The sequence below is a fragment of the Apodemus sylvaticus genome, chromosome 1, assembly GCF_947179515.1.
Source record: "Apodemus sylvaticus chromosome 1, mApoSyl1.1, whole genome shotgun sequence".
NCBI classification, from domain to species: domain Eukaryota; kingdom Metazoa; phylum Chordata; class Mammalia; order Rodentia; family Muridae; genus Apodemus; species Apodemus sylvaticus.
Window position 1 is genome coordinate 116,837,737 of NC_067472.1, and position 13,918 is coordinate 116,851,654.

The 13,918-nt window shown below is 44.8% G+C and overlaps 1 protein-coding gene across 2 annotated transcripts; it reads left to right on the forward strand.

Moving 5' to 3' along the window:
• Positions 1 to 4,000: 4,000 nt before the first annotated feature.
• Positions 4,001 to 12,474, forward strand: Prss23 (serine protease 23). Of its 2 annotated transcripts, none has more exons than XM_052159085.1 (2): positions 4,001 to 4,149; positions 10,701 to 12,474. In XM_052159085.1, exon 2 carries the CDS (start codon positions 10,712 to 10,714, stop codon positions 11,858 to 11,860), a length of 1,149 nt encoding a protein of 382 aa, XP_052015045.1. In that variant the 5' UTR covers positions 4,001 to 4,149; positions 10,701 to 10,711; the 3' UTR covers positions 11,861 to 12,474. The 2 variants fall into 2 exon arrangements, with proteins under 2 accessions (XP_052015045.1, XP_052015051.1); XM_052159091.1 differs by lacking the exon at positions 4,001 to 4,149 and adding an exon at positions 4,336 to 4,494.
• The last annotated feature ends 1,444 nt before the right edge of the window (positions 12,475 to 13,918 follow it).

Consider the following 13,918-nt stretch of genomic DNA (forward strand, 5'->3'; position numbering starts at 1 on the left):
GCACACTATTAACTCCTCAACTGCAGTACACATAAAAAGGTTTGAAAAGGCAGTGAGGGGGCTGGGGGTCCTTTCCCCCTGGGGGGAAGATGGACAAGTACAGAAAAAGAAAACAGCAGACATCTCTGTGTGGCATGGGAACACCTGCTGTTTACACAGCACACTTCTCTCAAAGGTCAAAGTACACTGCAGATCCATCATGTTGCTGTCCATATGGACATCATACAGATGACCTAAGGGCCGAGTTATTTTTCTGTAACAAACAAACCTTCAGGGTCCATCTGAAGCCAGAGTCCTGTTTGAGCCCTGGACCCTCTGCATGCCCATCATTTCTGAGAACTCTTCTTTGTTTGTTAGCTGTTGGAGGAGAAGACAGCAACACCTGGAGCTGGCTGAGAGAGGAGAGTGCTCTGAGGCCCCTCTGTGCCCCAGTTTTTCTTTATGATTGATGGAAGTAATATTTGTTCTTCATGGCTCTGCTTTGAAAACTACTACTGCTAAGAAAAATAAGCAATAAATGTCAACAATGGGCTGAGGTCCTGCTGTAAAAGAAGGCTTCAACACACTGTCTTTTTGCACAGTGGATTAACCACCGCTGGTGTTTATTACCTGTTCCCTGCACATAGAGAACTATTCTCAAGCACTTTCTGTGTAATTATCTATTCAACCTTTAAAATGACCCCAGCAACTCTGGTTGTATAGAAGAGGCTACTGAGGCAGAGACAGGTTAGGACAGAAGCCTTAGTAGCAGCAGTGCTAGTAAGGAGCCAGTCCTGGCAGGGTCCCCACACAAAGCTGACATAGAAACAGTAGCACTGCCACTGCCACATATGCATAAGATGGGCAAAGCTCCTTTATTGGAAGAACAAAGGAGATGATCAGGAGGCTTCACTCAACAGAGAACCAACAAGCTTTTATTCATTTTGGGAAAGAACAGAGATGACATTTAAAGATTATGCATTAGTCAAAAGACTTGTTTTGGATTCTGTTTTCATTTTGTTGTTTTGGAAACAGGGTCTCTCTGTGGAGCCCTAGCTGCCCTGGAACTCACCTTATAGACCAGGCTGGCCTCGGACTTAGAGATTATCCTGCCTCTGCTCTGGAGTCCTAAAATTAAAGGTGTGTGCCACCCCGCCGGCTGAGGACTGAAAATGCTTCGTCAAGAATGACGAGTCCATACTGTGGCTGTGTCATCCTCTTGCCCAGATGCTCTGCTTCCAGTTTGATCCAAGCCTCATGATGTCTAGACTAGAGGGCTTGAGCTTGTGAGAAAGTACAAGGGCAGGGGGAAAGGAACTCGTATCAACTTCACAGGCAATAGGCAGGATAACCCTGTATTATAGTCTTGGACAAAATAGTTCTCAATGCTCAGTGTGTTTACATGTAGTGGTGAGATGCCAACAATCCAAAACTGGGATAGACATGCTATAACAACAGAGGGACCAAGTCTTTCATCCCATCTTAGTTATCCATCAGCTTAGGCCCGGGGCCTCCATATTCCTGTAAAGTAACGAAGCCACTAGTTTAGTTAACCCACACATCAAAGGAGCTCTGGTATTAAAAGCCGATAGGCAGCTAACAACATATCCCATGGCCATGTGGCCTTGAAAGTAAATAGTTATTTACTTAACTAAGAGCAAACGAAGCCGGAGGATTTATCTTGGTTTTTTCTTTGGTAATAATTCTTGTGCCTTTGTCAGTTCTGTGGCCTCTTGAACTCACTAGGTTTTTACTTGGTTTAGTCATAAAGAGTTCCAAGACCATAAATACAATTCCATTGAGAGCTATAAACCCTGGGAGGCCCATAATTTACTTTGTTTTACTTGTGTGATTTCAAAGCATCAATATAAGCATATTCTGGATCAGTGAGATAACATCAGTATTGCATTTCTTTTTAATTAATACATTTATTTTATCTAAGTACACTGTGGCTGTCTTCAGACACCAGAAGAGGGTGTCAGATCTCATTACAGATGGTTGTGAGCCACCATGTGGGTGCTGGGATTTGAACTCAGGACCTTCGGAAGAGCAGTCGGTGCTCTTACCCACTGAGCCATCTCTTTTCTGTTGCTGTGATAATACTGCATGGCCAGGCAAGTCAGAGAAGAGTTTATTTCAGTTTACTGTTTGAGAGGGTTAGAGTCCATGGAGGCAAGGCATGGCAAGCAGGAGGCCGAGAGCTCATACCTTAAATGCAAGCACAAAACAGAGATGGTGGACGGGGAATGGTGCTAGACTCTGAAACCTCAAAGCCCACCCCCAGTGACACACTTCCTGAGGCAAGGCCACAGCTCCCAAGCCTATCTAAGCACTGCCACCATCTGGGGACCAAGTATTTTAAATGCCAGAGACTATGGGACACATCTCACTCAAATCACCACATAATAACACTAAGAGTTAATCTGGTTTTCTGTGCCTGTATGTGCTATGCTTTGCCTGGGGGGGGGGGTACCACTTTCACTGTTATGTTAACAAGAAAGAGAGCTGGGGAGAACAAGAAGTGAGAGATAAGAGTCCTTTAGGGCATAGCACATACCACAGGAGTGGAAGTACTACTGAGAACTGCGGAGAACCCCCTGGCTGTCAGAAGCCATATTCCATCAACATTTGAGGAAGAAGTATTAAGCTAAATTGTGCTGTTCTGGAAGATAATTTTTGTATTCGATCAATTTTAGTTCTATCCTTGAGTTGTTCAAACGTTTACGTTTTTACCTAGCTTTATGTATACACACTCACATTAATGGAGTCTTTAAAAAGAAAACGTAAGCTAAGACTGGAGAGATCTAAGAGGGTTTTGCCTTTAACATGATGAACAATACTATTTTCCTTTATGTTTGAGAAACACCACTCAACAGTGTGTTCAGGGCTTTCCTATGTAAAGGCAAGGCAAACACTAGCTCACTGGACATGTCTTTAACATCCTGGTGTGGAATAGGATGTCAGGCCCTCTTTCTGAGGGCAGGTTTTGACAGGAAAAAGGAAGGCTACCCTGGGATTGACAGGAGGAAAAAAAAACGACCTCTCTGCAAAATCTTGTCCTACCATTCAGGAGCTGCCTGACTGCTACCCAGATTAGGCCTCTCCAATCCTCCTGTCCTTAGGGGACATCCCCAGTACCACTCTTCATCTTCATGGCCTGCTTGAAAGGTTGGTTCACAGAAATGGATGTGTGAGGGAGAGACTACCAAGGCTCTAGCATTAAATATTTAAATAGTGAGGTCACCAAGCTGACTTGCAGAAGATCCCCAGGTGTGGACTTCTTCAGTGATTTAGGGAAGCAGGCACCATAAGCTAGGAGGTGGCTCCACCAGCTGGTGCCCTGGTGCCCCAATAAAGACCAGGCCAGGGGCGGTGTCACCAGCCAACCACTGGGAAGCTGCCAAGTCCGCGATCCCCTGCTGTGCTCTAGGACCCAGCACGCTAGTGGCTGAACCGCAGGACCTGCAACCTTGGTAGCCCGCCTCTGGATTACAAACTGCGGTCTACCCTAGAAGCGCTCAAGGAGGAACTAAGGTGGGCAGGAGCTCGGTTGTCACTATTTAAGTCGCACAGAATGCACACGGGTGAGGAGCTCCCATGTTTGAATTCAACTTTGCAAACCTGCCTAGGGGCGCTCCATGTACCCCGGGTGCTGCAGGACTGGAAGGTTGGAAGGGACCGCCCACGCTCGAGCAGTGCTTTAGCAGGCTCCAGGCAATGCAGACCCCCCTAGAACTTGATGTGAGTTGTCGAGAGCGGGAGAGTACAACAGTCACTAGTAGGATCCGCACGTCGTACACGATACAGAGGCATCGAGTCCGGGACCCGCTGGTGGTGAAACGTCGCGGAGACCCACCTGCGTGGGGCTGGAGGGTCCAAGATCTCTGAATGGCAGGGTGATGCTGACCGAAGGCAGGCGGCGAGGGGAAGGGGGGGCGAGGGCGAACGGGCAGGCTGCACGGCTCGGGGGCGGGGCGGGGCGGGAGGGCCCGGGAGGAGAAGCGGAGGGGGTGGGGGGCGGACCCGGCGCTGGCGCTGCGGGCGCTGCCGGACCGCTGGCTCGCACTCGGCCACTCTGTGGAGCAGGCATGGGAGCCGTGCGCGTCCTCCGGGCGCCCACACCTGTCTGAGCGTCGCACAGCCGTGACCCCGGCGGGCTGCTCCACGCGGGTGAGTGCAGTGCGGGGACCCGGCGTCTCCGGCTGGGTCCGAGGGACCCGGCGTCTGCCGGAGCCGGACAAAGGGTCGGGTGCACGCGGGGTGAGGTGGCTGCGGGGGCGGGGGGGGGGGCACTGGAGAGTTTGCCATGGCCTCCGCACAGACTCTGGGCTTAGGATGAGAGCCTGAAAGAGCATCCCTCCCCGGACACGCGCTCTGTAGGGCATATGGATTCACCCAGTGTCTCTCATAAAGTGGATGGGGAAAGGAGGCTTTGAAAGTGCTGTCTTGGATGCAAGGTGCTGTGTAGGGGTCAAGTGGAGCTGTTTCTGCCAAGTTGTCCCTGGAGTGGTCAAGGTAGGCTCTCCCCCACGAACACACACCGGTAACCTCCACCATTTGCTTTCCTTGAGTTTTGCACCTACTGTATCTGACTTTATTATGCTCTGAGCATTAATTTTTAACCTGACACGTGATTATGAACACACCTTAACAAGCAAGAAAAAGTCAGCAAACACAGGTTGGGAACAGGCTCTGTGCTGGGTGACGACTTCGCGCTGTATGCTAAGCCTGGAAAATGCTATCTGGGCTATCAACAGTTGTTGGAAGCAAATATTTCTTCAGCATGTAGCCATTTATCACAGATTGTTAACTGAAGGAAAAGATTTCTTCCTCCCCTAAAACTTTTAAGAGAGGAAAAACATATTTACATGGAGCAATACCACCCTCTCCTGAAATGGCGCTGGTTCTCCCTCCCACCTCCCTCAAAGCATCTCTTGAGAAAAGCCTCTGATTAAAATCCTGTTTGTTTCATTGTCCACTGGGTGACATCCATGAGAATTTAGAAACAGCCTGTGGCATGTGGAGAGCTCAAGATTACCCAGGATGCCGGTTAGTATAGAAATTGCTTCTCCCAGGACTTGTAAGTGAACTTGAGGGGTCCTAGTGAACTCCTCAGGGACAGAGAGGCCAATACTAAAATTGCCTCATCAGGTTCTGTGGGAAGAGTTTGATTTACACTTGAAGTTTGGTTTTGCCAAAATTCCTATTACCAATTAGTATCAGGATATTGTTAGACATTGTTTGAAGGCTATACTCCAGTGGGAGAGCATTTAACTACTAACTGTTTTTCTAGGAGTCTCTTAGAAGTGAGGTACAGTAGTGCACACCTGTGAACCCAGCACTTGGAGTCTGGGGAAGGCTTGAGGCTAGCCTGGGTTATACAGCGAACATTTTTAAAGAGTCTCTTAGAACTGGATTGGGGGTGGGATAAAGGAACAGAGGATTCCATTGAAGGCACTACATTCTTTTCTTTTTTTTTGTCCCTGAGTGTGTCATAAACATATGAATAAATCCTGCACTTGTATTTTTCCACTATTATAAACAGACAATAGGCAACTAACTTGTAATGCTTTCTTGGAACTTGGAAGGAAGCAGTCTTCCAAGGTAATTAATATGGATTTCATTTCTGTCTCATTGAAGACTCTTCAGGTAGATAGTGGATGTAGGTGTATTTTTCTGCCTGTAGTCTAAGTGCCAAAGTGCCCATTAGTGTGTCTGAGGACATTGTCCTCCCAGGTCTGTAGTGTTCAGTCTCAGGTTCTCCTGAGCATTCCTCCCATGGATGTTTGAGGAGTAGATGCACCAGGCATTATTCATGCATAATTCCAAATAACCCCAGGGATTCCGTTTCTCATGGTCTCACCACTGACAGCTTTATGCACTCTATTCTTGCTCCGCTGCTAGGTTGTCTTGGGATTACTAGGATGGCTCATTTTGCCTAAAACCTGATAGAGAGGTTAAGCTCTGTGTGACCATGAGATTGTGCTTGATTTGCTGGGCCCCTCCCGTTTCCTTCGGAGACCATCATTCTTAAGCTCTCCTGTGACTAGGCCTGTCTTGCTTTAATGGGTTATGTGACTCTGGAAAACGAGAGCAAGCCTGGCTTCAGTGTGTTCACAGAGCTTTGTTCAGTGTGCACAGCGCATTTGCTTTGGGAATTAGCAAAGCCTCATTGTTGAGTCTCCCTGGCCACAGATTTCAGGAGGGCCCTTTGTCACTCTTCCAACTGGTGTCTCGAATGAGCACCTTCATGCACTTTCTTACCTCTTATTGTGGTCACAGGAAACCATACTTTGTATAATAGAGAATAGATGCCTGAAAAATTAGATGTTCTCTTGTAGCAATTGCTTGCTTATAGGAGTTAAATCATCCCTTCAAACATTGTCCCCCAGGAGGAGGACTAAGTCATTAGCAAGTTTGAAGACTTCCCCATAGAGAATCACAAAAGTTAATCTCAGTACTGCAGTCCCCAGTTCTAAGTCCCTAGAAAGATTAATGTCACTGGCACATCTGATAATGTGCAAATTCCCTCTATCATAAAACTATTATTGGACTTATGAAGTATATTTATAAAGTGTAAATATTTTGACGCACTAGCTAGCTAGACGGTGGCTAATATTTGCCACCTGGGCAGGGAGTGTGCAGTCTTCTTATGACTCAGACAGAGTTGGAAAAGAAATGCATTTTCTGTACTACTAAACATGATAAAAAAAAATGGCTGCTCACCTTGACTGTCCATTTTGCTTTGCCATTAGGTGAGGTAATTCATAAAAACATTTAGTTGGAAAGCTTAGAAGATAATTTATGTGCACGAGGAACCTGTATCCTGCAAAGGTTCATTCCTAGAAATGGAATGTGACGGAACTAACATTTTTTTCATCCAGATTTAGCTATAAGGAAGATAAGGTTTGGAAATCTTAATTCCTTTAAAAAGATGTTGGTTTTTCCAAACAGCTCTACAAGAACAAGATGATCCACTTTTAAATATTTAAAGGATTTGAAGTTAAGTAGAACATGCATCATGTTTCTAGCTAAGAGATTAAAATTGTGTATGTTACATCTGTTTATGTCCCTGAATGTCTATGTGCAAATCACTTTAAATAGGATGACAGAGCAGATTACCTTGGATGCTTATAACGTTTATAGCCATATGCCAGTTTAAGTCCACATGAGGACTTCACATTTAGTTTTACATCTCAACTGCTCACCAGATATGCCCGACCAATTTGGAAAAATGATCTGCACTAATTTCTCGAAGTCTATATCCCTTTCTATGTTTGGATTAAAGTTTTAACTTTCAGGGGCTCATAGAAACCTTAAGGAAAACGTAGAATGAAGATTGTCTTTTCACACCAATGAATACAGTTCAGCACCACTGGGAACTTCTAAGTCTTGTTTCTAGCTAAGAGAAAATAGTACTTCCAAAGTACCCCCAAATTTGATCTTACACAAAGAAAGCTGTGTTTTTTCTTAAGTGGATAACAGTCTTTCCCATAGATGGCCAGCTTCTCCCTGATTCTTGGCTATGTGGTCAGAACTTAAGTTTTTAGCAATCTGAATTGGTAATAGCCTATCATTTAGTAGACCCTTTAGCATTCTTTCATTTGTAAGTGATCTCCAAAGTTGTTGGCATGTAGTCATCTACCATTTTGCCAAGGAGTAAATTTGACCATCTATAGTGAGAGGCTATCAGGAAAAGAGCCAAGCTGACTGACTACCCAGCACCCACAATCCAAGGAAAACTGGGTTCCCGTCCATTCAGTACCACTCACTTGACTGGTTTCTAAAGAAGTTACTTCTTTTTTAAACACAGACTAAGGGGGGGATGGCATGTTGGCACTTGTGAAATGGGGTGTACTTTGGAACCTTAGAAAGTATTCTTTAAATAAATAGGGATTTGCTGTACAGGCAAAGCATTTGGAAAGAGGGTTTAATTTTGCCTGAGAGGAGGATTAGTTCATTAAAGCAAAGTTCCTAGTTGTATTTTTAAAAATGTGTTTGTGGTGGTTTCAGAGTTTTCCTGACATTCTCTTTCCTGACACCCTTGTCAACAACTGTTTCATTTTTAAATAGATGGATAAAGCTATAGACAGCAGTACAAGTTTGGTCCAGTTGATAACTCAGGCTCTATCCAATTATGTTCTTATTTCAGATTTGGAATTCATAATTTCATCTTCTGATATTAGCATATCTTAGCACTTGAGGTTTTCTTGTCTACTGAAAGTATCATATGTGTCTTATAAGTATGGCACAGACCTGCCTCATATTCTATGCTCCCCATACATATTTTAAAATCAGGATCACTTGACAGCTTGGGCCTCTGGATTCTATGTCTATTTAAGACAAGATGAAATAAAACTTGGTGTATTGTGCATAACAGAATTAATGTTTTCCACATTAGTCAAACAAAAAGAGGATAGGTATGTTGCAGTCTTTGAGGAAGACACCTGATTTCTTTAGTAGATCCCGTTTGACAGGGATTCTGATTGGAGTGGAGTGGCTAGCCAAAGCAGGGATTACCATAGAGTGAAGGCTGTTCACACCAAAGATGAGCTCAGGAGCTGCGTCCTCAGCCAGTAACTGATGTAGTCAGCCTGAAACCATGCTCCACACAGCTCCCAAAACGTTAACATCACTACATGGCTTAGCTCTCCATTGCAGGCTGGACTCTGTTAGCATCAGCACACCTTCCCTGGACACATTGAAGCATTAGGTTCTGATGTTATTGTCCCCAACAATCACATACAAACATGCATGTGCACATATCCATTTACTCCATGATTTCATAGACGTAAGAAAACAACTTAATGTTTTTCCACTCCTAAGTACTCAAGTATTCTCCCAAATACCCAAGATCTTTTCTACTTAGAAAGATGGAGAGAAGTAGAATTTTGAGGACTTAGGAAATACTGAGGAAATGAATTTTTTAAGGGCCTCATTCCTTCAGTTCTCCATTCCTATTATCATTGGCAGAAGTAGAGTTCAAGGCAATGGGTCAGAAGAGATATCAGAGGGGACAGAACACACATTTTAGTGTGCGGATATTAGGGATGTGGCTTGGCTTGCTCAGGTAGGCTAGGCAAGATCAGGAGAGTTTTCGGCCCTCCATAAAGCAAGCCCAAGACACCCAGGAGTTGCCAGTATATCTGTACCTTACTAGAGGAAGGGAGTAAAAATAAAGAAATTACGGGTTTCCCTTGTGGAGGCTTTGTTCCCTTAGCTGGACTCTTGAGAAATACCCCTCCCATTCCACTCTGGGATGCCTGATTGTGAATGAGTTACCCTACCCACTGAGTCAGCTGAACCAGAAGATGTGGAGCCAGTCAGAGTCCACCGATGCTTAAGCAATGATGAAAGCACTCCCAACCCTCTTTGTAATTGCTTTTCTCCAGGGTTGACTGCTCAGGGCTTTAAGTACATCTTTCAGGATACAGTTTGTACTCTTGCATTTAGTACACACAGCGCTCCTCACCGGGGTTGTTATCTGCCGCCTCTCCCATCTTCTCTGGCCACCCCTGCTGAGCCGAACGTAATTCCTGAGTTGTCCTCCATGCTCTTGCGTGTTGTTCCTTCTGAGTGTCCCCTCTCTGTCCCCTGATGTAGCTAACACCTTTTCAACTTCACACCTCCCCTCAGCAGAACACCTTTCCTGCTCCTCTTACTCTCTGCACCTAACTTTATACCCTTTTGTCTGAGCTGCTACACCATCGATGCATATCTGTCACTAGAAGTCACCATGCATCATTCAAGAAATATATGTCCTGAATTGCAATATTAATTTATTCTTCCAGCAGCGTGAGCATCCATCCCATGACTCTTTCAAATGTTAGCATAGGTCCAAGGTAAAGGCTCTAGACAAGCTGAAAACACAGATACGGACACCTGAATAAATATCCAACAGCAATAATCATAAGGTTATTAGATACAGTGTTTAAAGCTTTATATCTTTAACATATCTTTATTTACTTATATGGAAGTATAAAGATGGTTATTCAGGATCTGACAGCTGTTTCAGCCATGCCCTAAAATATAAAATTTCAGTGCCTTGGGGTGAAATGTACCCAAGTTGCTGAAGGTTGGATCAAAGGCAATGCCTAACACATTTCTTCTTCTGAATTCAAAGCAAGCATCTGCAAAATTCTCATGTCATCTTCCAAATTCATGCATGCATCATGTAGGAATGATAAGATTTCTAGTATGACTCCACCCCTTCCAGATGCCTTTGTGCCCAGTAAAGTGTCTTATTTAGATTTATTATCTAAATAAGCATGTTGCCCAGAAAATTATGTAAGAACTTATTGTAACAGAATAAGATAAGAAAGATGGAAAGTGGACAGGGGTGGGTGAGTAGCTAGACAGGAGAGGAAAAGGTATATATAATCAAGTAAAAAGAATATTCAAAATCTCATAACAACGAGAGCTGGCCATATGCTCGCAGAATAGTGGTAAATTTTCTAGATGTGGCCCTGTAATATCTTTACTTCTTAAGCATGAATGGGGAAAACAACAGCTTCATTTGGGGCCGAGGTGTGGAAATGATCCCGAGGTCAAGCAAGTCCTTGCATGTAAGTGAGACCATTACCTGAGGAATTCTCTCGCTGGGAACCTGAGGAATGTCCCCAGTCTTAGAAACATGACCAGGTTGCAGCCGTGCTTTGCCAGGCTGCAGTAAATGAACTGTCCAGCCTTGTCCTCCTGACTTCTTGTCTTTGTTTCTACAGTAGCACTCAGCATGGCTGGAATCCCAGGGCTCCTCATCCTTCTTGTCCTGCTCTGTGTGTTCCTGCAGGGGAGTCCCCACAACTTTCCATGGAAACCCACGTGGCCGGCTTACCGCCTCCCTGTAGTCTTGCCTCAGTCTACCCTCAACTTAGCTAAGCCAGACTTTGACGCCAAAGCGAAATTGGAGGTGTCCTCCTCATGTGGACCCCAGTGTCACAAGGGAACACCACTGCCCACCTACGAAGATGCCAAGCAGTACCTTTCTTATGAGACCCTTTATGCCAACGGAAGCCGCACGGAGACTCAGGTGGGCATCTATGTCCTCCGCGATGGTGAAGGCAGGGCGCGAGGCAGAGACTCGGAGGCCACGGGGAAATCCCGCAGGAAGAGGCAGATTTATGGCTATGATGGTAGGTTTAGCATTTTCGGGAAGGACTTCCTGCTCAACTATCCTTTCTCAACCTCGGTGAAGTTGTCTACTGGCTGCACGGGCACCCTGGTGGCCGAGAAGCACGTCCTCACTGCTGCCCACTGCATACACGATGGGAAAACCTATGTGAAAGGGACACAGAAACTCCGCGTGGGCTTCCTGAAGCCCAGGTATAAAGATGGTGCCGGAGGAGACAACAGCTCGAGCTCAGCCACGCCAGATAAGATGAAATTTCAGTGGATCCGCGTGAAACGCACCCATGTGCCCAAGGGGTGGATCAAGGGCAATGCTAATGACATCGGCATGGATTATGACTACGCCCTTCTGGAACTCAAGAAGCCCCACAAAAGAAAGTTCATGAAGATTGGTGTGAGTCCTCCAGCAAAGCAGCTCCCAGGGGGCAGGATCCACTTCTCTGGTTATGACAATGACCGGCCTGGCAATTTGGTGTACCGCTTCTGTGACGTCAAAGATGAGACTTACGACCTTCTCTACCAGCAGTGTGATGCCCAGCCCGGGGCCAGTGGTTCAGGGGTCTATGTGAGGATGTGGAAGAGACCACAGCAGAAATGGGAAAGAAAAATTATTGGCATCTTTTCAGGGCACCAGTGGGTGGACATGAATGGTTCTCCACAGGATTTCAATGTGGCAGTTAGAATCACGCCTCTTAAATATGCCCAGATTTGCTATTGGATTAAAGGAAACTACCTGGATTGCAGGGAGGGGTGACAGGCGGCTTCTTGCCAGCACCGATGGTCGATGGTCGTTTTGCACTCATTGTAGGAGATGCTAGCTTTTTATCATTGACTCTTGTGGTGTGTGTCACATAGTATCTTTTACCTAATATTTTTCAAATGGCAAAACTATTGGCTATATTATTTTAAAACTGTTGTGTGCGTTATAGCATTTAAGCAGTCTGAAAGTATACTTTTGCATAGAGAGTTTAAAATTTTGATGTTTGAGGTAATAGGGAATATTTGTCAAGTAAGTTAAACTTTCAGTTTTTGGGGAACTCTGATTTTTGTCTTATTCAAACTTGCTTCAAAGGTTTATATCATATATGTGACATACGGGGTATATGAATTCTTGTGTTTGTATATGTTTTCTTCTGAGAGTCATATATTGATATTTTTGTAATGTGTGGTTATAATGCTTCCAGATGGTGATAGCAACACCTTCAATAGGCAATTATAATGTTTTGGATTCAAACATTTACATAGTAGTCCTTGAAGAGAAACAATAATTTATTGGCTATATTGATACACATATAAAACTGTATCTTACAGTGCACAGAATCCCCACGCTGCTTTTAGTTTTGAAAATAAAACTTTCTCTTCTAAAAACTGCTGCTCTGCTTCTATGGAAAGTCGGTATACAGTTCTGCAAACCTTACTATCACACCAGAGTAGGCACGACCGTTTATCCCAATCCCTCCTCTTAACAAGATTGTATTCCCATATCTGAAGCTAACAGTTTCTTGAAAGACAATAGGTGGCGCCTAATTAGAACAGGCTGAAACGCTTCCCAGCCAGCAGTTGTGGCTACAATAAAAACAGTCCTTGGATTTTCTCCCCACAGTGAGGCACATCTCACTGTTTATCATTTGGATGAGTAATTTAAAATGAATTAAATTCCGGAGAACAAAAGATGCATTGCTCCATAGATGTCACAGCAGAATAACCTCTTGTTTGAAGCCTAGCATAATCACACAGCCTAATCCACAATTATTCTGCTTAGTTTTTCAGCGTTTCCAGAGAGCTCTACATTTGTTTAGTTCGTAAGCTTTTCTCTCCCACTGCACTTATTAGATAGCTTTTAAAAATGTTTGGAAGTTGCTTTAAGGAAAACCAGTATAACTTTATTTGCCTGGCTTCAAAGTGGGGTCTAGTGCTGGAATAGTCTGGGCTACAGGGACATATGACGAGACACAGCAGTCAGAAAAACAACTGAAGATGGTGGGGAAGATGGCCCTTGCTGCTAAGCCTGACATCCTGAGTTCAATTCCTGGGACCCACATGTGGAAGAGAAGCATTGATCCCACAGGTTGACCTCTGACCTCCACAGATGCACGGTGGCACACCAGTGCATTCCCTGTAAATAAACAAATGTAACTTAAACATCAGAGGGCTGGGGGTTGGCTAAGTAGTGAAGAATGTTTGCTGAGAACGCATGGGGACCAAGATTCAACTCCCCAGAACTCCCATAAAAAATGGAACTCTCTCTCTCTCTCTCTCTCTCTCTCTCCCTCCCTCCCTCCCTCTCTCTCCCTCCCTCTCTCTCTCTCTCTCTCTCTCTCTCTCTCTCTCTCTCTCACACACACACACACACACACACACAAGCGCGCGCGCGCGCGCGCGCGCGCACACACGCACACACTCATAATCCCAGCACTGTCAGGAACAAAGATAGGAGGATTGATGGTCCTTGCTGCCTTCTGGCCCAGCTACAAGTTTAGAGAGAGACTTTGCTGCAGAGGAATAAGGAAGGATATGATAGAGCAGAACACTGGATGTCCTCCTTCTGACAATACACACACACACACTACATAAAATAAATCAAACAGTGGGGAGAATACAAAAACTAACGAGAATAATATATTCTAGTAAATGTTATGTGAACAGAATCACAGAATCACAGCATAAAAGAAATTACTGACTTATTTTGTAGTTTCATCTTGTGACTCTTAACCTAATTCTATCAGTGAGGAGACAAGCAATATGGGGTTGATGTTTGAGGTGTTGCATGCTCGGTAATTTTAGCTTTCATTGTGGCTCTGAAGACATTCAA